Source organism: Manduca sexta, chromosome 20 (genome assembly GCF_014839805.1).
Source record: "Manduca sexta isolate Smith_Timp_Sample1 chromosome 20, JHU_Msex_v1.0, whole genome shotgun sequence".
Classification (NCBI taxonomy): domain Eukaryota; kingdom Metazoa; phylum Arthropoda; class Insecta; order Lepidoptera; family Sphingidae; genus Manduca; species Manduca sexta.
The window spans coordinates 1,254,430-1,279,068 of record NC_051134.1 but is presented as its reverse complement, the minus strand read 5'-3'; the positions used below and the strand labels follow the sequence as shown (position 1 = coordinate 1,279,068).

General features: G+C 37.5%; 4 protein-coding genes across 8 annotated transcripts; 3 read left to right on the top strand and 1 right to left on the bottom strand.

Annotated features, from left to right (window-relative positions):
• The first annotated feature begins 835 nt into the window (after positions 1-835).
• On the top strand, positions 836-7,172 carry LOC115444068. The gene is made up of 10 exons (XM_037440558.1): positions 836-1,070; positions 1,534-1,723; positions 1,890-2,051; positions 2,123-2,398; positions 2,788-2,956; positions 3,115-3,262; positions 3,529-3,691; positions 4,175-4,433; positions 4,507-5,337; positions 5,725-7,172. The coding sequence occupies exons 2-10, from the start codon at positions 1,541-1,543 to the stop codon at positions 6,954-6,956; spliced, it is 3,423 nt and encodes a 1,140-aa protein (XP_037296455.1). The 5' UTR covers positions 836-1,070; positions 1,534-1,540; the 3' UTR covers positions 6,957-7,172.
• A 3,430-nt stretch (positions 7,173-10,602) lies between these two features.
• Positions 10,603-12,321, bottom strand: LOC115444057 (ATP synthase subunit beta, mitochondrial). The gene is given in 2 exon segments (XM_030169679.2): positions 10,603-10,888; positions 10,891-12,321. Coding segments are annotated over 2 exon segments (1,548 nt in total). The 5' UTR covers positions 12,227-12,321; the 3' UTR covers positions 10,603-10,676.
• A 1,295-nt stretch (positions 12,322-13,616) lies between these two features.
• Positions 13,617-17,932, top strand: LOC115444055 (NEDD8-activating enzyme E1 catalytic subunit). 5 transcript variants are annotated; one of them, XM_037440602.1, is made up of 8 exons: positions 13,658-13,739; positions 13,883-14,003; positions 14,327-14,675; positions 14,924-15,084; positions 15,473-15,641; positions 16,811-17,060; positions 17,265-17,484; positions 17,701-17,932. In XM_037440602.1, the coding sequence occupies exons 3-8, from the start codon at positions 14,338-14,340 to the stop codon at positions 17,913-17,915; spliced, it is 1,353 nt and encodes a 450-aa protein (XP_037296499.1). In that variant the 5' UTR covers positions 13,658-13,739; positions 13,883-14,003; positions 14,327-14,337; the 3' UTR covers positions 17,916-17,932. The 5 variants fall into 5 exon arrangements, with proteins under 5 accessions (XP_030025538.1, XP_037296500.1, XP_037296499.1 ...); XM_030169677.2 differs by having other exon boundaries at positions 13,665-13,739; positions 13,883-13,946; XM_037440601.1 differs by having other exon boundaries at positions 13,677-13,692; positions 13,883-13,946.
• Positions 17,933-19,531: 1,599 nt separating this feature from the next.
• On the top strand, positions 19,532-22,335 carry LOC115444054 (signal peptidase complex catalytic subunit SEC11A). Its single transcript, XM_030169676.2, has 4 exons — positions 19,532-19,749; positions 19,830-20,089; positions 20,752-20,929; positions 21,960-22,335. Exons 1-4 carry the CDS (start codon positions 19,702-19,704, stop codon positions 22,008-22,010), a joined length of 537 nt encoding a protein of 178 aa, XP_030025536.1. The 5' UTR covers positions 19,532-19,701; the 3' UTR covers positions 22,011-22,335.
• Positions 22,336-24,639: the final 2,304 nt, after the last annotated feature.

Sequence of the window (24,639 nt, the reverse complement as noted above, 5' to 3'; positions counted from 1 at the left end):
TCATAACGTGGCCCAAGTGTTGTGTAATACATTGAATAAATTAAACTATATTATTGTTTTTCTGTGCGAATTATTTTATTTTAGAATTATGCATCGTGAGAACGATCTGATTTAGCAACCAATAACCATGAAACCAATAAAGTTAGTGTTGCTCTAAAAACTTGAGACCCCTGGCAATTGTAAAACACTAAATTGATTTGAAAAAAAAATATGACTGAAAGAATAGTTTATTACGAGAAATAAATATGGCATAATTTCAATTATTTTGAAACACTAGACACTGTTTATAAATCCTACGCAATCCGTAAATTATTAGCATTTTAAAAGTAATTCAGTACTACTCGTCAATTTATACTTAAGTATTTATTACAAAAACGTTATCTATCATAATCAATTAACACATTATTGGGACACTAAAACGTATTTACTTTTCAAACGTCAGGTTGTAAAAAGACCTATACCATGATATAAGTGCCTATCCCATAAAACTGTTATAAACTAATACAGTGTCGCTAATATAATATTAAAATTTATTATCTAAAGAAAGACTGAATTCTTTCTTACAAGTTCTTACTGCATGTAGTTTAATTATATGGTTAATAATATGTTTTACAACAATTTCTTGAAACACCACTACCTTGTCCGGTTTTCTACAACCAAGATCTACTATACAAAAGAAACAAGTTACTAGGGGTGCCACACAAATAGCAATATTGTCGATATGTTTTGAAAGGCTCGAGCATGGGCTCGAGTCGCGACACAGACTACAGCGTTGGACTACAGATTCACTGCAGTGATTATAATTTATCATCACAAATACAAATTCGACTTTTTATAAAATTATGAATTAAAAAAAAATGCGTTAGTGTGGAATTCACAGGAATTATTTAGTTTATAATTATTTCATTTTTTTTTATTTATATACGTGTTATATTCTTTTATCATTTTCTTACGATTGTGAACACTGTTACGTACTTAGGGTGCTATTCATTTGTTGAAAATGGAGGCGTGATGGAGGTGCATTCGTCGGAAATCTAGGATTTCGTGTTAGCGGTTGTAAGAATTTCTATGTAAGTAGAAACATTTTAACTGTAGCATAGTAATTTATGGCTTATAAAATAACTATATCTGATAGAATTGTGGCTGTAAAGGTCGTGTTGTTGAGTATATTCAAGGGAGAGACTGCGAGCATTTTGGTAGGTACAGATCATAATTTCACCATACTGGTTTGAAGGAAACTAAAACGTGGATTCGAAGGTAAAGATTTGCCGGCATAAATATTATATATCCTTATCATTACGAATATATTTCTATAAACAACATACATCAGTGTTATTGTCATGAAGGTTGATTTGTTAGATTCATAGATATTATAATACATTAGGTAATATGCGAAACTAGGAAACGCTTTTATATGTCAGGACAAGTCAATGCCTTGCGACATTCGTACATATGGACTTATTTACTGAAATCTACCTATGATGTGTAGTTATTTAATGAACAGGTCACTAAATTTACTTATATGTTTGTTAGAGCTATAATGGCTGGTAATAAAATACACAAGACCAAGGGAAAAGAAGATAAGAATAAGGGTAACAAAGGCAAAGGACAAAGTAATGTGAGTGGTGATGATCCTGATCATGCTTTGCTAAGAAAGCCTGTGCTCACAAGTATTACTGGTTTTAGTCAAGCAAGGAAGATATATGATTGGGCAACAGAGGAGGTCAGTATTATTAAATATGTAATTTCCAAAGTCAAATTAGGTACTTAACACTTGGATAATTATTTGCGAAATCCTTATTTTTATATAAGTCTATTATAAATTATCCACTGTACTTATACAATGTTTCATATTAAACATATTGTTAATTGTGTAATATTTTTTTTAGTTAAAACATATATTGGCACATGAGTGTGACGTACTATATGAATGCAAAGTGTGCCGTAACATATTTAGAAGTTTGGCAAATTTCATATCCCACAAACGTGTTTACTGCAAAGAAACATTCAATCCTAATGAACATGGGCACTTCATGAAACCACCTTCAACTGTAAGTAGCATTTAAAATTTTTCATAGAAGCATATGAAATTTTTATGCTTAAAAAAAATAATTTTTGACAGTTTAATGAATTATTAAAAATCAAACGCCTTGAGGAAGAATATCAAGAATCTTTAAAGGAGAATAAGGAAGAAAATGCAACAATTAAAGAAGATGAACGGATTCCACTAACAAAAGACTTAACTGAGATTGTGGAGAAAATAAACAAGAAGAATGGGATGCAAAATGGTCATTCGGACTCACAGATGATATTGCAAGAAATACCAAATAGTTCCGTAGCTGTATTCCAGAATGTCAATACAAGTGACGAGAAACAGAATGAGAGTATGCAAAAACAGGTGGGTACTTTAATTTGGCAGTAGTTACAGTATCATTGCCTTATAAGATGCTAATTATCTATGTATGCTCAATATCTGGTAACATTTATAATCAGTTTTTTCCAAAAAGAGATTTATATGGCAGGTAAGAGCATCCACTTAGTTTGAGCCTATCTCATGGCATGATTTATTCAGTTTTATTACATTATTATAATGGTGTTGAATACAAGTACAGAGAAGTGGAACACTAGAAATAAAATCTATAAATGAAAGCAACAGTAAGAATCATATTTATTAATTCCAACATATAATATCCTATATTTAAAGTTGTTAAGAAAAATGATTGGGGTCCTTGCTGTCCAATGTCAAATAAAATAAAAATTAATAAAACCCACTATTTATGTTTTTAGGTAATTGAGTTAGATAATATATTATCTAAAAGCTTAGCTGTTCTACAACATGATGGCAACTGTAAATTAAAAGTCCTAAATCAAGACCCTGATAGTGTTATACAAATAAGTGACGATGATGATGATGAAGAAAATGGTGATACAAATGACATCCTTAAGTGCAAATCTTGTGAGTTATATCATCATTTATGAAGCTTTTCCAATGTAAAATATTATAAGTAAATCATAAGTAAAAGTTGCAATTGAATTGACTATTGCATTATGGTTTATTTATTCCTAGTTGGTCATCATAATTTAATGTGCTTATAATACAAAATTACATTGCAGGTGATTTACAATTTTCAACTCAAAAAACATTGAAGTTCCACATGAAGTATAAACATGTTGAGAGTCGGCTTGTTTATCCTTGTCCTGATTGTTTGGAAATATTCTCTACATCATGGAGTGTATACAGACATTTATTTAAAGTGCACAGGTAAGAAATAATTGGCATTTGTTTCTATTATATCTATTATGGTGAGAATGTGGGGTCTATGGAACCGGCACAGGAATTTATAACTAGCGACAAAATAAATCGGCACATAGAATACACAAACTTTCGGCTACACAAACTCGATCTGAAAATCGAACCCTATACCTCGAGGCTCAGCCTTATTGCTACTAATAGACAAATGAGTCAATAAAATAATTATAGCATAATATTAGATGCCATACCTAATATGGTTAGTAAACCTGTTTCAGAAAAACTGCAGCACAGATTAGGAGACTAAGGGAGTCCATACAATTAAAAGCTTTCAGAATGAATAATATTCCAGCTTTTTATGAAAAACGTAGAAATGTTGCGAAACATGCAACATCAACCAGGAAAGTGACTGAAGAAGAGAGATTAGATCAAGAAAATCAGGTACAACTATTCAAAGTATTTGCTATCCTTTAATCCGTTCATTTATACGGCTGTTTCCAATAAACGATGCTAATCGCTTTTTTGATTCGTTACGAACATGTACCAATAAGAATAGATTTTTTTTAGCATGCCTACAAAACTTTATTTTAATTGGTTTATTCTCGTGATCGGATCAAAGATTAAGATTGGTATTGTGTATTGAAAACGGTCGATATAGAGGCAATGCGACGATCTAATACATAGATATATTTAACTATAATATACTATCTTACTTCTTCAAATTATCGAAATAAAAGAAATCTCAATCCTTTATTAAAGACTAAGGTAAGATTTGTAACCTATAAAAAGCAAATTATAATATAATCACTACAATCTGATGCAAGTCACTTTTCTGTCTGGTACCAATATAATATGAGATATTTAGATAGCGTGTAGGTTATTGGGAGCGGTGAAAAATGCTCATAGAAGTATGTTTGTGTGTAGGCGTGGATAGACAATATGGAGGGAGATGGCGAAGGCCCGCGTTGCGGCGGCTGCGGGCGCGCCTTCGAACGCCGCGCAGCGCTCGTCGCGCACACGCACACCTGCGCCTCTCGCAGCCGCGCACGCGCACTCGCCGCCGCGCGCCGCCACGACGCCAAGCGCATCCAGATACAGATCCGCCGCGACTACCACAAGGAGCCGGCCGCACCGCCCGCGCCGCCCGGACCGGCTAGTCCGCCCAGCCCCCTCGACAACGATGGTAAGTCTTCTCGCCACCCCATGCCAGGCTGTCCGAAATGCTTCCGCCACTTTACCGTCTTTGTGTTTTACAGATAATGAAATCGCGGAGGAGTCGTGTCCCGCTCCAGAGTCTGTGAAGAATAGTGCGATGGTTTCACCAGTCCTTGTAGACGATACTGATGATCCGGTCGAACTAGGTGAACATGAAGAAAAATCTGATAATGACTCGAAATCGGCTGACACTCCTGAAAGGCGCTCACAAGAGTCTGCATCTATGCCAGATGAAGTTCTTGTCGTGCCGGATGACACCACGCCGGAAGATGTACCCGTGATACAAGTGGACCCTGAGGAGTCAGAGACAGGAGTGCTGCAGGATGTGACGGTGCTACGGGATATTCCTACACCAATTATCCGGCTACCCCACGCACGTAATGCGGAAAAAAGTAATCTTAATGCATTCAGAGAAAAAATTGAGCCAGATGTCGAATTGGAAACTTATTTGTGTAAAAAATGCGGAAGTAAATCCAGTAACATTCAAGAATTGTACGATCATATGGCGGCGCATTACAAATGGATGCGTTATGCTTGCAAGCTGTGCAACTTTAAGCATTATATATTTGAAAAATTACCAGAACATGTGAAAGTGGTTCATAAATTGAAAGGAGACAAAGATTTTTATTTCAGCACCGTTAAGGCTCTCGATGGCCCCGAAGCATTAGAATTGGCCGAGGTCACTAGTGAACAAAATGTTGTCAACGGAAACAGCCCCGATTCTCAGAGGGGTAGTAGATGTTCCAGTGATTCGAGTCGTTTATCAGACGAGGGGTCCTCAAGTACTACGCTTTCGGAAAACAATGTTAAGAAGCGGAAAAAGCTACATAATACGGGATCCTCAAAAAGGAAAAAGACGTCGCCGAGTAAAAGTACGTACAATTGGTGTGACACCTTTATTTTATTAATATGATATATAATATACTGTCCCACTGCTGAGCACGGGCCTCCTCTACTACTGAGATGGATTCGGCCTAGTGCGCATTGGATTTGGCAGACTTGACACACCCTAAATATTCCTATAGAGAACTTGTCAGGTATGCAGGTTTCCTCACGATGTATTCCTTCACCGTTAGAACAAGCGATAATTCACAAAGAATACACACATCATTTTGGGAACAGTCAGAGGTGTGCGGCCTTGGGACTTGAATCCGCGGACATCCGCCTCGGCAGTCCATTCCAAACTCAACTAGGCTATCGCCACTTAACATGATATATGTTAGGATCTTAATAAATTGATTTTTATCTTTTCTTTCTAGCTATCGAAGAGCCCAGCACCGAAAACCAAGGTACGCCATCGGATAAAGAAGTTAATCTCATTGAAATTGATAGTAATAGCTCTAATATCAAACCTGTAGAAGAAAATTCTTCTGATATGGACGATGTTGATGATAAAGCATCCAAGCGACAGCTTGTTGAAGATACTACGTCAATGGCATCTCGTCGACCGGTACGTAGAAAAACGAAACCTAAAAATGAAGATTTTGAATATGATTTATCAAATTTACTTAAATTGGAAGCACAAGGTTATTATCAAGTTAGTACAACTGCGAAATCTAACAATACGAAGAAAAAGTATGTCCAAGAAAATCAAATTACTTATGAAAGTTTGAACAGAGACTGTTGTGGTGCAATGGTGGCTTTATCTAAAAATGCGGTGGAAAGATCTGCAGCGCATATGAAAATGAAATCGTTTTCTGTTTGTCTTTCTACAAGGGAACCGAGACATTCGGGTCTGTTTCTAAGGCCTATGTTACCTAAAAGTACCATTAAAGGAGAGAAAACATCACCGAAAAAAGATTCGCTTGAAGAAAAAAGAGACGATTCTAGTCCAAATAAAGAAGTAAAAAACCAAATTGTCAGTGAAGAACTACCTAAAAGTACAAATAAGGAAGTAGTGGAAGTAAACGAGGCAAATAAAGTATCTGGTGATGGTTCCGCGATAAATAAAAATCAAATTAATAAATCTGCATTCTATGAGGCAGTCAAAACTAATTTAGGTAAAACACCAGTTGTCCCACTCAAGTTGCGTCGTGAAAGTTTAGAAGTAATTAAGAATCCTCTAATTAATAAAAATATAAAGGATTTTAAAAAAGCTGGATTGACGACTAAGATTTTAGTTATAAAACCTTTTAAACGAGACTCGGATGGCTTGAAAGGATTAAATACCCCAGTGCAGTACCAAACTATAAAAGTGAAGGATTCGAAAAAAGATTCTTCAAGTGAAGATAAATCGTCTTACCAAAAGGTTGTAGTCGAAGTGCCTATAGTAGATAATGCAGTTGCTCGTACTTCAGCAGATCCAAACGTGGGTGGTAAAGTATCTCCAATAACTTCAGACGCGGCTATGGAATCTTCATCGACGGCTGCTGAAGATACTTCTGAACATGTTAACACATTAACACCTTCAGACGTAAAAGAAGAAAAAATCTGTACCAAATCAAGTACTTCAGTAATCGTTTTAAATTCAGTTAGCAATTTGATAAAATGAATACTGAATATACATTGTATTGTTTATAAAAAAGACACTACTCACTAGTACAGAATATATTCATTAATCGTATATACATGTTATGTGATAAAACTAGAATTGCGTTATTTTACTAAGAGACCAATATGTTTTAATTGCTGTGAAGGAAGTTAAATTGAGTTATATTATACCCACTGTTTTCTTTTAGAAACCTTTATAATAAAACCAGAATACTAAGTCTATAGTTTGATTGTCACATTAAGGTTCACGTTTAGTATAAAAGGGCTTTCAATCATAGTTAATGCAAAGTAGGTATTTCACACCTTCAATTGTAAAGAATTTGGAGAGTACTTTTAAATACTTACTTACGAAGCAAAATGAAATGCAGTGTCTAACAGAGATGAAATGAATTATAATGGTTCGCTGAGATAGGTACTGCATCCCTGGTTAGTACTTTAATTCAAAAGGTAATTTAATTGATTCTATCAGTTGATCGCAAGTCCTTCGCTACTACCAATAATACGTTAGCACATGTGCATCGCTGGTCATAGCTATTGGCGAGTGACTCAAGGCTTAATTGTGAGCTACTATATATTTATAGCCAAAGCGTTTGATGACTGTAGTCCTCACAAGTTTTTGACTTTCGGCATAATACGGGTCGCAAGTAATGTGTAAGTAGGTATAGGGATCTGCAGGTCCGATTGAATATTCGAAAAGCACGTTTCGCAGCTGTCATTGTTGGAGTGATTTTGCACGTGGTGCTATGTGTTAGCCCTGTTTAGCCAGCATACATAATCTAAAATATGTATATTGTCTTGGTTTTTTATAAGGGCACGACAAAGTGACCCCACCGCACCTGATGGTAAGTAGAGTGCTCCAATAGAATGTCTACTGACGAGTGATCATTACCCATCGGCAGTCGATACAATTATGCCGGAGTGTTGGGACCGCATATACACAGGCTGATTCCGGAACGCGACACACGTGTACACACACCACTGTGGCGGGTTTTGACACCTTTTGTAGGGTGGTCGCTATCTGAGCGGATATAAAATATCCGACCACCAGCAAATCTACTTTCAATCATAAATTGAATTGCCATGCAGATGCCCTTTATGAAAGCTTCTTTATTGCAATAACCCAACTTATGGCCGGGAAGCCATTAGATTCGATTGTCCATCAGTTTTGAATAATATAATCTGATACTTACCATTGATCTTTATATTTTGTAGATAAGAACTTTATAGTACACGAATCCAATTTTCGTTGAGAGTATTAATCGCAACACCCATTCCGTCCCTTAGCCGAGCTATGCGCATTAAGTACCTATGGTTTTACAACCAATCTACACAGGAGTAGCTGCAGTAATTTTATTAAGTAGACTAGAGACTAACTCCTTTATTCATAAATGTATGCTGTCAGCACTGAGAAACAGACTTCTTATCACAGCAATGCTCCGTCCCTAGATAAATAATGATTTTGAATAAGGGGGTAATAAAAAATATTTATGTTCCCTTATGACTGCAGCATAAATTGCGAAATAACTTAATATAAAAATATAATAATCCCCGATACAAAAAGAACCTCTAAAAAGTAAAAAATATTGTGTATATATATTTTTTATTTATTTTAAGTAGGTAAGTATATAATATAGCTATGAAACATCTCGGTCACATATCAGTCCATTGGGTTGAGAGCTACGATGCTACAGACAAACATACAGATTACATATACACACCTTAAACTTATTAGCACACCACTTTTTGCGTCGGGGATTTAACAAGAACTTTTAGTTAACTAGCAGCTAGAGAGCACCACGCAACTTTGACCTGAGTACGGACCACCCATCTTAGCTCCCTTAGCTACGGTATGTTTGCAGGCCAATAGCTCCACTCGTTTAGCGATATCTCCGTCCGAAATAAATTCCTCGACAAACTGAAGTTATAACAGTCACTCAATGTATCGCCCGTTGTAGGAATAGAACCCAATAACTCCTCTCCGCCATTAGTTCGAGGAGGCACTCGATGCCCCGATCTACTGGTACTAAATAAATATAATTACATGTAAGGTGCGTTCGGGTAAGATCGGATACGGGGTAAGATTGTATAACGAAAATATGCCACGAAACTATGGTTATTTTTTAGTTTAAGCTACATAGGCGGCGACGTTGTTTCTTTTGTTACTTATCTACTTACAAACTATACTTTACTACTAATCATGATAATGTTAATAAACCGATTCATGTAAGTAGGTCATTTTTCTATATAAGTAATTACTGATAACCTCAAAACTAAGTAAGGTGCGGTCGGCTAATTTCGGATGGTTCTTCGATGTGTTGCGAGTAGTCTCGAAAATACTTTTTTTCCCATAAAATATTTAAGCGGTACCGGCATGTTATACATGAAACTGGTTATTATTATTGCTACTTTATGTGATAATTTAGTCATCTTCCAATTATCTATATGTAAGCTTAAAAATAGGTGATATCTGTATAGAAATTTAAAACCCTAAGAAAAGAGCGGTCGTTCGTGGGGTAAGTTCGGATTTCGTTCTAATAACACTTCTAGACCTAGTATGATAAGGTCCACAAAATCAAATAGAAGTCCCGATCAGAGTTGGGAAGAGCGAAATTCATCTTTTTGTTTCACTGCACACAGCACACCTGTTCTTGGTCATAGCGTTAACTGTGGTAAATAGGGCGGAGCAGAAAGAAACAGCGTCGGCGCCTAAGTAGCTTAAACTAAAAATAACCATAGTTTCGTGGTATTTTTCGTTATACGTTATTACCCCGTATCCGATCTTACCCGAACGCGTCTTGCATTTTAATATAATCTGTATCCTTGGTAGGAATACATGAGAAAATGTGCAAACCCTAAAAATGCAGTCATGCTGTAATGCTGCTTAACACCCATCAAACAAATAATTATATCGTTACTGATGCATAAGTATAGCCTTATTATTTTAGTCTTTATATAATACAGAAACTAGCTATAACCACGAAATGCCGAGGTCCTATCCGGAAATCTATGTAAACACCGATGTTAACATAGCGCTTACGACACTGGATAAAGCGATCAATACCGCTGAAATTTATCGGGTATACTGACTTATTGGTCTCTGATACTGACCACTCGTCATAATTTTCCACAAATCTAAAATATTATTTAAATCCTCATTGTAATGTAAGAGACTATACGTAATGACTAACTAAGATGTTGTAAAACGTCATTGATGACGAAAGAAAGTTTTTATTTACAGATATTTTATGTAGAACGACTGATGTGGGCTCATAATATTTTTAGTATAAACTTTATGTAATCGATTTTACTGCTACATATTTTGTTTGCAAATGAGTTCACACAGAATAAAATATATTTCACTCTAAAAAACAGTATACTTATATTGCTTATCTAACAACTATCGAATATAGCAACCAAAATGGTCACTTGAATGTCATTATAACTGGTTTTGACTGTAAATTTAAAATTACCTAAATAAATTAAATTTATTAAGAAAGTACTTATATTTCAGAGTAGATGAGAACATGATTTTATTTATTTATTTATGCACTTTATATACAGAGAAGTAAACAGAGCAGACTTTAGTTTTATTTCTTTGGATAAATTTGTCTTTACAAATTGATATCCATAAAAACAATAAAACATCATTTTGGTGGCACTAAATTTAATTTATTAGAAATACACTTTTGTTACATTATCATCTGTTTGCTGACATTACAAATTAAGCATTCTTCGCAAGGGTCTCTGCCTTTGCTACAACTTCCTCAATGGGTCCCACCATGTAGAATGCAACTTCTGGAAGATGATCATACTCGCCCTGCAAAATCTTAGAGAATCCTTTGATGGTCTCCTCAAGAGGCACAAGTTTGCCAGCATGTCCAGTGAACACTTCAGCTACTTGGAAAGGTTGAGAGAGGAACCTCTGAATTTTTATGCACGGGCCACAGTCAGCTTGTCTTCTTCAGACAATTCATCCATACCCAAGATAGCAATAATGTCTTGGAGTGATTTGTAATCTTGCAGTATCTTCTGGACACCACGAGCAACATTGTAGTGCTCAGCACCAATAATATTGGGGTCCATGATACGGGATGTGGAGTCAAGAGGGTCCACAGCTGGGTAGATGCCCAACTCAGCAATGGCTCGGGACAGCACAGTAGTGGCATCCAAGTGAGCGAATGTTGTAGCAGGAGCAGGGTCAGTCAAGTCATCGGCAGGTACATAGATGGCTTGTACAGAGGTAATTGATCCCTTTTTGGTAGTGGTAATTCTCTCCTGCATAGTACCCATGTCAGTGGCCAGAGTCGGTTGGTAACCCACAGCAGATGGAATACGACCCAGCAGGGCAGATACCTCTGAACCAGCTTGAGTAAAACGGAAAATGTTGTCAATGAACAGCAGCACATCTTGCCCTTCCTGGTCACGGAAGTACTCAGCAACAGTCAGTCCAGTAAGGGCCACACGGGCACGCGCGCCGGGAGGCTCGTTCATCTGGCCATATACCAGAGCTACTTTAGAGGTCTTGTCCTTAAGAGAAATGACACCAGATTCAATCATTTCATGGTACAAATCATTCCCTTCACGGGTGCGCTCTCCTACTCCAGCAAATACAGAGTAACCACCATGGGCCTTGGCAACGTTGTTGATCAGCTCCATGATAAGTACAGTCTTACCGACGCCAGCGCCGCCGAACAGTCCAATCTTACCTCCCTTGGCGTAGGGGGCGAGCAAGTCCACGACCTTGATACCGGTGACCAGAATCTCTTGTTGTACAGACATGTCAACGAATTCGGGGGCCTCTGCGTGGATGGCAGCGGTCTTGTCCGTGGGAATCGGCCCACGTTCGTCGATTGGCTCACCGATGACATTGATGATGCGGCCAAGAGTCTCAGCACCGACGGGGATACGAATAGGGGAGCCAGAGTCTAAGACGGGCTGGCCACGGACCAGACCCTCGGTACCGTCCATGGCGATGGTACGGACGGTGTTCTCACCCAAATGCTGTGCCACCTCCAGGACAAGCCTGGGGGAACGGTTTTGAACTTCCAGGGCATTTAGAATAGGCGGCAAGTTATCTTCAAATTGGACGTCCACCACGGCACCGATGACAGCTACTACCTTACCTTGTCCTTTTCCTGCCGCTTTAGCAGCGTAATCTCTCTTGTTGATAGAGGTTACAGTTGCGATCTTGCTGCATTCTGTAAGAGTTTTTTCTGCTACTGATTTAGCGGCTAATATTCCGTTTCCAATCCGACTTACTGCCCCCAACATTCTTGATTCTTGTTAATCAGCTGCGCCCTGGTGAAAAGTAAGGCAGCCGAGTAAAATTATGTAACCTAAAAATCCATAGACGACTGGCAGATGGCAATATAGAGATACGCCTAATCAATATGTCAGTATTGCAAGGAAACATTATTCTAATTTACTCGTGTAATTTTTAAAATAATGTTATTATAGTAATCAAATAATCCTCGCCGTTATTGTCGGCAAGAGATTTATGTATTATCTGATTAATTGCACCAATATTGAACGTGTGTTTATATAACGTAGGTAAATATTTTCTTTTTTCCCATGCTTGACAGAAAACATCTCCAAAATGTTGATAGAAGACGATTTATAAAACTTACATAAAAAATTATAAGTAAGATCTAGATCAATATTGGATATACTGTAGTTCTAAGGTCTGCTGGGCCGGATTTTGTAATAATATTGTCTATGAATTGAAGTCGATCTTTATAGAAATTGATTCATACCTATAAATCACATAGTGCATCTCTACAGCAGATTTTTTAAATTAAATGTCACTCTGACATCTGACTATTCTGCTATGACGTCACGATTAACCGAGTTTCAATCAGTGTTGCCAGAAGGTTACATTTCTTACATTTTTCGTTACTTTTGACCCCCTCGCGTAACATGTAAGTAATTTTTATGTTTAAGGCAATTTTCGTAACTTTTGAGAACAACGAGATTTGTAATACAACATTTTTATTGTTAACAGTTTACGAACCCATTTCTATTCAATGCATCCAAATTGAACACACCTAAAACTGGTGGGTCTAAAAAGTATTTCACTTCATATCACACTCAGAGATGGCTCGCCATGACAAAATGAAACGTATCGCGCATATATTAAAACTTGATTTTGCTTGAGTGTGCGCGCGCACATTTCCTACTTCGCGAGGCCCCGCGGTTTCGCAGCTACAAAAATGCTTGCCCAAAAACGCGTAAATTAAAAAAAAAAAATACAATAATGTAACTTTTGCAGCAAAAATGTAACATTTCAGGAAACGAAACGTAACTTACGACTCAAGGGCCCTGGCAACACTGGTTTCAATAGAGGACTGCGCATTTTCGGTTACTATTCGGTATTCGTCCTATTCGGTCATATTCTTTGATATCTGGTATTCGGCCGAATATTGCAAATATATTATACGACAAAAACATTATATTGAAAACAAGTTTTTGGCATTTGTTCGTAGCAACCGATTCCGCTTTTGCGTGTCGTGACACGATCAACACACAAATGAAATAAATACGAGCGCCCTTGCTTACCCGCACCCGTGCAGCCATCGCATGCACTGCATGAGCCAGATCGTAGCCTGTCATCTGCGAAATGTAACTACTAGCCGAATATTCGGCATTCGGCAAAATCACTATTCGTGGTATCTCTAGATTTATAAGTACTTGAAACGACAAATAAAGAATTGTCAAAATCAAATTTACTAGAAATTAGCGTATGTACTGCTAAATTATTTTATACACTGTAATAATTACTTATAATGTAAGAAAAATTGTTTATTGAAGTATCTAAATAAAATTTGGAATCTAGAACATTCGTAAAAAATAATTAACTTTACTGCAATTTAATCTATAGGTAGGTTATTACTAATTGTTCTATAGATGTCCCTATTGTATTCGTTACAGAAAATTTACTCCTAAAGGTGAATTAAGGTCTCATCCTAGTTACCTCAAAAGCAAAAGCGTACAGATAACTTAAAAAAAAGTCAGTTCGCTATTTTTAAAACTTAAATTTTCGTGTAAGAAGGTAAATATAAAAACATTAAAAATAAATATCATGATAATATTTGCCGTAATTTTTGTTTGTCTAAATTGTTGGATATTTTAACATGATGATTTGCTTTGAAATATTTAATAATAAATTGATTCATTGGGTCATACAATTAAGTTTGGAAATAGTCATTTAATTTTAATAAATATTTTTGAAGCACATGATCATTAAAAATGTATAGTAAATGTATATGAACCTAAAAGTAAATAAATAAATACCAAACAGTAGTCTGCACTTGTAGATAAAAATAACCTAATAGTAAAGTTTTTGCTCAAGTTATTATTTTTTTATGTTTATAGTAGTCACAACAATGGATTCCGGTGAATCGCAAGTATCTGAGTATCAGAACAGAAGATGGATGAATATAAGGAAACTCTTGGAAAGATCTGGCCCATTCTGCCATCCTGATTTTGAACCTTCGGCAGAGATTCTTGACTTTATTATGAATTCTTGCAAAGTCCTAGTAGTGGGAGCTGGAGGACTTGGCTGTGAACTATTGAAAGATCTCGCCCTAATGGGGTTTAAAAAAATACATATTGTAGACATGGACACTATTGAACTTTCCAACTTGAACAGACAATTTTTGTTTAGAAAAAATGATATTGGGTTGTCCAAAGCAAAGTGTGCTGTTGAGTTCGTTAATAAGAGGTAAGTTTCTCTTTTATATATTTCTTTATGTCTGTATTAGTGATGTAATTACCTTGGTTTAGATGACTAAAAAGTTTGGATGACAAATCATGTATTAATTTCATGCATTATATATCATATATATTATATTTATATTCACTTTGGGTAAGTGTTAGCCAAATCATTATTTTCTTATGATGATAATTTAACATATTTTGCTGTTGGTGTATTATATGTTTTATAAAAAGAAGTGAAATTATAATTTACAGAATTCCGGGCTGTGAAGCTGTTGCTCATCACTGCACTATTCAAAGCTTGGATGAGGGTTTCTACAGACAATTTCACATTATTGTATGTGGTTTGGATTCAATTGTAGCAAGAAGATGGTTAAATGGGATGCTTGTATCGCTTCTGGAATACAATGATGATAGTAAAGTATTCACATTATATAAATAGCTTATTACAAATGTATTATTACAGTAGATTCCAATTTAAATATACATAGTTTTGGCTTGTATCAGCATATGCATCAATGCTTCTTGGATTATATACCACACTGTATTTACAAATTAATGTGTATGGATTAGCATGAAATTTATCATGTCGGCAGATCATATCCTAAAAAATATAACTTTTATTCTAAGAATACTAAAAAATAGTTTTCACTAATCCCAGAATTCGCAAGCCGCGGGAAGAGCGATTACATTTAATACTTATTTTAAATGTTATATATATTCTACTTTTTGATTTATCATAGACGGAAAGTGAAATGTTATTACAATAAGTATATTGGTCAGAAACATTGTACTTTGTCTTAGGAAGTTTGGATCAAAGCAGCGTAATACCGATGGTTGATGGAGGCACCGAGGGATTCAAGGGTAATGCTAGAGTGATATTGCCAGGAATGAGTGCTTGTATTGAGTGCACTCTTGATCTGTACCCTCCACAGAAGACTTACCCGCTTTGCACTATTGCCAACACACCAAGGTATTTAATGTGATCATATTATGGTAAATAATAATTTATTAGCAAAATTTTTCATATAAACATCAAGTGGCATGCCAACTATAAAAAGAGGAATAATCTCATCACTAGTAAATAAAAAGTTTAGGAAAGAAAGGATGTTTCTTTTCGTGAACAATGCAGCCTACACATCAAAATTAGGAAATGACTTAGGAATTAGTATATTTATAAAATTTATAATAACTTGACATATCTTAAATTAATTGAAAGTGAAATTGATTATTTTTATTTAATAACTGGTGATTCCGGTGGCATTGCCGGTGTCGCGTTTAATTAGTTTTTGAAGTGCTAAGTAACAGTTCACATAATTATTATAATTAAGAATATAATATCATTAAATAAATAAAAATCTTGTCTTATAGGTTAATTTGTAGATTTAAAATTCGCTAACAAACTGAAGGAATGTCTGACCGAAATATTTAGCTGGTACACAAAATTAAATCGGGGACTAAAAGATGATTTTCTAAAAATCGATCTACTTTTGGTTTTATATTTAGAGTGTATATTTTCAATATAAATCCAATCATAAAAACCACAAAGGACAACATAAACATTGTTCTTTTATTATTGTTAAATTCCGCGTCACTCTCGTACAGGAAGTGCTAGGGCGCGTCTTCGTGAATGGTATTCGGTACCTGTTCCAAGGGCGTCGCCAGCCGGTGGCCCCTGGAGGGGCGGGGGAGGGAGGGGGTTACGTTGATATGGAGAATGAGAAACGTATGAATTATAGGTAAAGTCGAGAGCACATGTTCCGCCCCTAATCCCCCTCTTCTGTTTTAATAATGACATAGACCAGAGCGTAATTGGATGCACAGAATATTAGGAATGGAATTGGTGAATTAAATTGAGTTTCTACATACAGCAATGATTGATCAAGCAAGTCAAGTCAAAGGCTTGGGACTTTAGTTGCTTTACATTTAGCAACTTTTTAGAATTTTTGGGAGGAGCTGCCCCTCCCTGCAATTGGTGACGTCCTTGACCTATACCTACTTGTATTCTTTGTTCTTATCAAAATAGATAAAATCTAATCTCGCTTTACAAGGGTGGAATATTGATAGACACAGATACACGACACAGTGTCTTGAAGTCTTGCAGTCAGAGAGACTATTAAAATGATTTTCTATTATTTTTAGATTACCGGAACATTGTATTGAATATGTTAAAGTAATACAATGGGCGAAAGAGAATCCTTGGGGTAGTGGCACAGCGTTGGACGGAGACGATCCTCAACATGTGGCATGGGTATACGAGAAGGCCCAAGAGAGGGCCATGAAACATGGTATCGCTAATGTCACATATAGACTAACTCAAGGTGTACTGAAGAATATTATACCAGCTGTTGCTAGCACTAACGCCGCTATAGCAGCTGCGTGTGCCACAGAGGTAAATGTACTACGTAAATTATAAATGCTATGTATTTGAAGTTTCTATGGTTTTGTAGAAGTCATTGCATAAACTTAGAAATTTGAGTAAAATCAAATTTCTAAGATAGATTTATAAGAGAGATAGATCAATTTCTAAGAGAGATAGATTTAGCGTATTATTTCGTTACCATATTTCAGGGTATTGTGATTTGTCTTTTTTCAGGTATTCAAATTAGCTTCATCCTGCTGTGTGAATATGAACAACTATATGATTCTCAACATGGCTGATGGTGTATACACCTACACGTTTAGTGCTGAAAAGAGACAAGACTGCATAGCATGCAGCAATACCCCTCATGTCATGGAAATTGAATCTAATGCTACCCTCCAGGTTATTTATGATAAGCTTTGTGAAGATCAAGGATATATGATGAAGAGTCCAGGTAATGTATAGTCAAAGCCTAAAGAGTAGTCTTTTTTAACATTAACCTTCATAGGTACTTGGTTAATTTATTTATATCTCTTCCTTATGATTGAAAAAGAATATACAATAAAAGAAATGGAATTGTTTTAAATTTTTTTATGTATAGGTAAGGCAATCATTTGCAGAAAGTGAATTTTGCAGAATTTGTTTTTAACATATTATGTTGTTGTGACAGGTATAACAACTGTAATAAATGGCCGTAACAAAACCCTGTACATGTCGTCAATTAAGAGTATTGAAGAGAGGACCAGAGATAATTTGAAGAAGAAGGTCACAGAAATGGGTTTATATAATGGAGCCGATATACTTGTGGCCGATGTTACAACACCAAGTACTATAACAATCAAGTTAAAATTAATTGAAAATGAAGATGTTGAAATGTCTCGATGAAACCGGAGATATAAAATCAGCTTTGTCTCAGTCAGCTTTGCTTAAAATTTTACTTCATAAAATATTATGTTGATAAATTTAATAAATATTTTTGCAGTTAGTATTTTTTTTCCGTATGGAACTCTTAGTAGTGCTATTATAAAAGCGGAAGTTTGTGAAAATGTTTGCATGTTCCTTAGAAATAATGGAGAAATGCTGAGGCTGAACTAAATGGATGAATTACTACATCAACACCGGGACGCATCGAAATTATGGTCGGAATTCATCGGTGGATTACTCGGCATCTGTGAAAGAATCGCTGCCGATGTAATGCAGATCCGGGCCTCTTAGGCTCTTTGTCTTGCCTCAAGTGTTGCCATATTTCCTTTGTTGAATTATACAAAATACAGTATGTTTCGCTGATATTAATAGTAATAATAATTTATTTTCTACCGCACAAACATTATATCTGAAGTTTTTTCTATGACATACAAAACCTATCCTATTAAGATAGAGGAGCTAATGAGACGCCTTCATATTAATCGGTCTGTCTTGGACTCTCTCTCTTATATGCAATAAACGCACTACGTTCTGGGCAGTAGAATCTGCTGTGTACTCAGTAATAGTGCCAGACGCCAGTATTAGACCCGCAAAAATGAACGGTTGCATTGCTGCCTGGCGTGTCTCGAATAGACTTGTATAACCCGTTTCATTAAAGAAACGAATCTAAAATGGCGGCGCTTATTATATTCTTTCACTTATCGAGTCACTCACCGACGTAGTGCCGTCTATACTCACGCGCGTATCGCAGACAGAAAACTAATCAATCTTGATTTGCCTTCACGCAGTGTTGACGCGCTTAGTGATTTTTGTTATGAAATAGTTGTTATAATTTTCTGTTATTTTTCCATTATTATTGTCTAGTTTTGTTCTGTTGAAAATGAATTGTTGGGAGAGAACTCCTACCATTTTATGATCCCGGTGAAGGACCGTCTCATAGGCAGTATTAAAAATTAGTTACCAGTAATATTCAATTATAATCATTGTTATGATTGAATGCTTAATAAATATTACTAATTTGAAAAAATCTTGGACCTGAATTTTTACATGCTAACTGTACTATCTGTCAATGTAAGTACAAGCCGCTATATTAGATTCGTTTCCTTAGCATGGTAAAATATTATATTCGAGTCAATTGAGTCATCCTTAATATTTTTTTACTATGGCAATTCCTTTGTTTTATGAAGACTGTAGCGTTTACATTCTCTTTGCAGAGTTATCAGATTTTAAAGCGATTCCGTGGCGCCCAAAATAGCCAATCGCGACCGGGCGCCTTTCAACCTATTGCAGATAGCTACCATTATTTACCTATTTAGGTTCTATTTTCTACCTATTATTAGCTTCGAGAGGCTGAAAGTTGCATAGGCATGACCTTTCGCATCAATAAATTGAAAATTGGTGATTTTTTTTCTTCTCGCTTTTTGCAGGATTGAGTGACTTTTAGGCTATTTCGCAATATTGGAGACTTAGATCACCATCCGCTGCCTTTTAAACAAATAAAACAGGCCTTGTAAATCAATTTTTTCATTTGCTCTTTCGGGGTTCGCTTTTACATGGTTAGGCGATTTTGGCGAATTGGATCAACATTCATTTGGCAACACTGTCTTTTTGCTTCGTTGACGTGGTGTAATGTCAAGAACCTATTCGTGTTTCGTGGTGTTGGTCGGCAAAAACAGGAAAAGGTGATAGGTACATAACCAAATACTTTATATTTTCAAGTAAGATTAGAGAAACAATATAAAGCAAAATGCTGGACAGCATATTTGACGATGTAAAGCGCATGAACAAGCGACAGGTAAGATTTTGTCACTATCGTTTATGTGACGTTAACATATCGGTGTTTGTATTTTTAATGGTTTTATTATGTTTTTCCAGTTTATGTACCAAGTGCTGAGCTTTGGTATGATAGTATCATCCGCCCTTATGATATGGAAAGGTTTAATGGTTGTAACTGGCAGCGAGAGTCCAATAGTGGTTGTGCTGTCTGGTAGTATGGAGCCAGCTTTTCACAGAGGCGATCTGTTGTTTTTAACAAATTATCCCGAAGAGCCCGTGCGAGTGGGGGAAATTGTTGTTTTCAAGGTTGAAGGTCGCGATATACCAATCGTTCACAGGGTTTTGAAGCTCCATGAAAAGTAAGTACTTACATATTTCTAAAATCAGGTTATGCTTCGTAGGATGATAAACGCGCCACTAGAGTATTTCGACTTTGTTAAATTTAATTAAGTGTACCTTACTAATCTTATTGCTTTAGGACTACAAATTCTAATCACATGAAACTTATGTTGTCTAATTTAAATCTAGGTAATTATTATTTTAATATAACACACTATGTACTTATTCTCCGTATTTTTAAAAAAATTGGGTAATGCAATGGCAGAATAATATTAATACAAAATAAAAAATAAATTTGATTAAATTTAAATTTTATCTTAAAACTAGGTGTTGATGATGTCCCTGTGTGAAGGGTCTCTCCTGCTACAATAGTCCATAAAACACTAGTGATTCACAGTAAACCATTTATGTTGATGACGTCAGCATCAACTGTTTAAAAATACCCATGTTTGTATGGTCTATGTATATCTAATGTGGACATGGTTAATCTGTGTGCCAAATTTCATGCAAATCCATTAAGCTATTGCTGTGTTTACTTCTAACTAATACCCAAAATATTTCACAAACTTTTGCATTTTTATAGTAAGAGGTAAAATGGGGTTTTAGAGTGAGTGATCAGTAATCTCTGATCAGTAAGAATTAGAGATTTAGATTAATACTTATATTATAATTATTTTTCCAGGAACAATGGAACCGTAAAGTTTTTGACTAAGGGTGACAATAATAGTGTGGATGATAGAGGTTTATATGCCCAAGGACAGTTGTGGCTCACAAAGAAGGATGTGGTTGGACGTGCAAGAGGTTTCTTACCATATGTTGGAATGGTTACAATTTATATGAATGAATATCCAAAGTTTAAGGTATATTCATTTTATTTATTACAATTTGCCTGTTTCACAAGTATCAAGTAAATTGTATTTGATAGTTATCATATTAAATAGCTGATGTGGATAGTACCTACTCATTTTATTACCCTTTATTTGGGGAGCATATATTAGAGTGAGAGCTATTTTATTTCAGCTCATGTGACAAGGAATATTTACTCAGATGTTGTGAATCAGACCTTTAGTTTTATAATGTCTAACCTAATGTTATAGCCTAATAAATAAGTTGATTTTAACACCTGGAACAACTGATCATCGATTGGGTTGAACTACTTGTATTTTATATCAATAAAGATCTGTTACATTGAAAAATAATATTTAAATAAAGGGTCATTATGAAATTGCGTTACTAAATGAAATCACATACTTATCTACTTGGAAATAACACTTTACAATAAGTAACTTGAGCCGTAGATGTAAAATATAAAAATGTATTTTTCGAACAAAATAAATATTAATACAAAGTAATTTTAATTTTACGCGCCCTTATGTCACTACTACTACTTTAAAAGAATTCGTCGAAGCAGCAACATCATATTTTCGGTCAGAAATACTACTACACACACACCATATTTGCACTAAACTAAAAAATGATCAATAAATCAGAAAACTAAAACCAGGACAGGATGTTTTGTGAAAATATTTGTTATTAATTGATGATTTTTGGCACAATGTCAGCAAAGGTGAAGACGAGTATGTAGTTTCATTTAGTAACTCAATGTCAAAATGTCCCTGTATAAAAATAAACTATATAGGATAATATAATTTGTTTTTTTATAAGATAATGAGTTAGTTTATATTATGGATTTAAAAATAAAATCAACTAAACTTTTATTAACTGCTATAAATAGTTTAAAGAGTAACTCCCACCTGTGTCTGAGTTCCCAGTAGTCTTTAATTTTTTATATACATAAATATTTGTTGGTTCTAAGTAAAAAGAAAGAATCATTTTACCCTCTTGTCCATATTGTTACTGAGATTTAACAAATGTATTGCTTTGTTCCAGTTTGCTGTTTTGGCCTGCTTAGCCATCTATGTCCTAGTACACAGAGAGTGACAGCCTCAAGATCTGATATCCTATACAAGAAACTGTGTAAAGGAGATACAATTGGCCGTGTGGATGTATTTTAAATCTATGATTAAATGAAGTTCTCTCTAGACTTAATAATATAGTTATTTTTTGGTGACTTAATTTATTATTACATTGTTTTTTTACTTGTCAAGGCAACTGTGGTGGCCAAACAATTAAGTTTTAAATGGATTTATATACTACATTTTTTAAAATAAATGATAAATATCCCCTTTCTGTTAATATGTCATGTTCACTCAAGAATGTTCCCATCCAGACCGTTAATTAAAGGTTGTCATGAACCACAACTGTATTTTATTGTTTTTTATTCAGAAGTTCATAAGTTTATGAGAACTATGGTTGTATTTTTAATCTTGATATTTTAAGCATTGACGATAGTGGGTTAAAATATTTTTAGTTATCTAAGAATAGTAATGAAGTCGCCTGATTAGTGACAGCACTCGGGAAAAAAACATTCCTGCAGTTACTGGTTTTGTTTGGTATTGTCCCAACCGGAAGTCCGTGGTTTTATTCCTAGCCGGGACAACCAGTCTGATTCGAAGAAATATATGGTTATCATCTGTCATATCATGGGTCGGAATAAGGTCCATGCTTTCGGCGATAGAAGCAGGGAGTGGGAGTGATGTGCTATATACATAAAGCCAAAAGTGATGTGAGACTCAAACTTCACGAGATAATATGGGAGTAGCGCTACTTGAATCGTAACTACGAGTAGAATGGCTTATGACATCGTTCTTGCAAGTAATAGATGTATAGCAAACCTAAAACTACTTAGGTATAGATTGTTAGGGTAATGACGCTGCTAGAGTGTCCAGACCCGTAAAGAGCGTAAGCTTGCGCATATCGGGTCTGGATGACTCCGTCACGGTGGAGGAAGTGGTGGCCGCCATTGTCGGGACTACGGGATGCTCAGCTGAAGAGCTGAAGCCGGGAGCCCTACGTCCCGACTATGCGGGTATGCTGGCCATCACGGTCAGCTGCCCGTGACGGCGGCCAAAGTGGTGGCTGAGGGCCGGAGGCTTTTGGTGGGCTGGGTGTCGGCGCAGGTTAAGCTGCTCGAGCCCCAGCCTCTGAGGTGTTACCGATGTCAGACCGGACATCACGTCGGGGTAAGGTGCACCTCGGAGGTCGACCGCAGCGCGTTGTGCTTCCGCTGCGGTCAGCCCGGTCATAAAATCGGCTCGTGCATCGCCGACAAGCCGCACTGCTTAGCCTGTGCGGCGGTTGGCAAGCTCAGCCGAACACCGGGCGGGGAGTAGAGCCTGCGCCGCTCCCGCCAATACCGGGGCAAACGCCGGCCCACGGCCTCCACTGCCGCTTCCGCCGCGGTTCCCGCTAGCGCTGCTGCTGCTACTTTCTGGAGAGAGCGCAATGGAATGCCATTAATGGCCCCATTGCGCTTTCTCCAGGCGAACATCAACCACTGCGCCAGAGCTCAGGATCTCTTGCTCCAGAGCATGGCGCGGTGGTCGATTAATATCGCCGTGGTCTCCGAGCCGTACTTTGTCCCGCCCAGGAATGACTGGGTGGAGGACCTGAGCGGCTCGGTGGCCATCATCGCGTCGGCCGCCGCCGGTACCCTGACCCACGAGCGGGTGAAGAGGGGCCAGGGTTGTGTCGCAGCTCGGTTCGGAGGGATAGTCGTAGTGGGTGCTACTTTCTCTCCGAGCCGAACTCTCGCCGAATTCCACAACTCCCTCAGGGAGCTGAGTGACGTCGTCGTCGAGTACGGTTCGCTTCCCGTCGTCGTGCTGGGGGACTTCAACGCCAAGAGCCAGGCTTGGGGTTCCCGGTACACGGATGTACGGGGGCGAATGGTTGAGGACTGGGCCTTGGAGGTTGGCCTGGACGTCCTCAACAGGGGTTCCGTCGCCACGTGTGTGCGGATGCGGGGTGAGTCCGTGGTGGACATTTCGTTTGCCAGCCCCGCATTGTCGCAGCGTGTTGTCGACTGGCGAGTAATGGAGGCGGTGGAGACGCTGTCGGACCACCGGTATATCCGGTTCGACGTCTCCACCGATCCCTCGAGCGCGCCAGTCCGACGGGCCCCAAGTGGTCCACGTTGGGCGTTGAGACAGCTGGACAGGGAGCTCCTCCTGGAAGCCTCCATCGTCCAGTCCTGGGTGCAAGCACCGGTCAGGCCGGACGATGTGAATAACGAGGCCGACTGGTTCCGGGAGGCTATGTCCTCTGTCTGCGACTCGGCAATGCCCCGAGTCCGCCGAAGCCAAGCGCGGCGCAAGGTGTACTGGTGGTCGCGGGAGCTGGCATCGCTCCAGGCGGCGTGCTATGCCGCGCGACGCCGGTACACCAGGTACCGCCAAATCCGCATCCGGCCTGTGGATGCGGTGGCTCGAGAGGCGGAGCTATACCAGGGGTACAGAGACGCAAAGACGCTCTCTCGGGCGCGATTCTAGAGTCTAAGAATCGCGCCCACCAGGAGTTGCTGGAGTCTCTTGACGCAGACCCGTGGGGACGTCCTTACAAAATGGTGCGGAGCAAGCTCCGCATCTGGGCGCCCCCACTGACGCAGAGTCTCCGGCAGGAACTGGTCGAGGGCGTCGTTGGCGCTCTGTTCCCTGCACTAGGGGAGCAC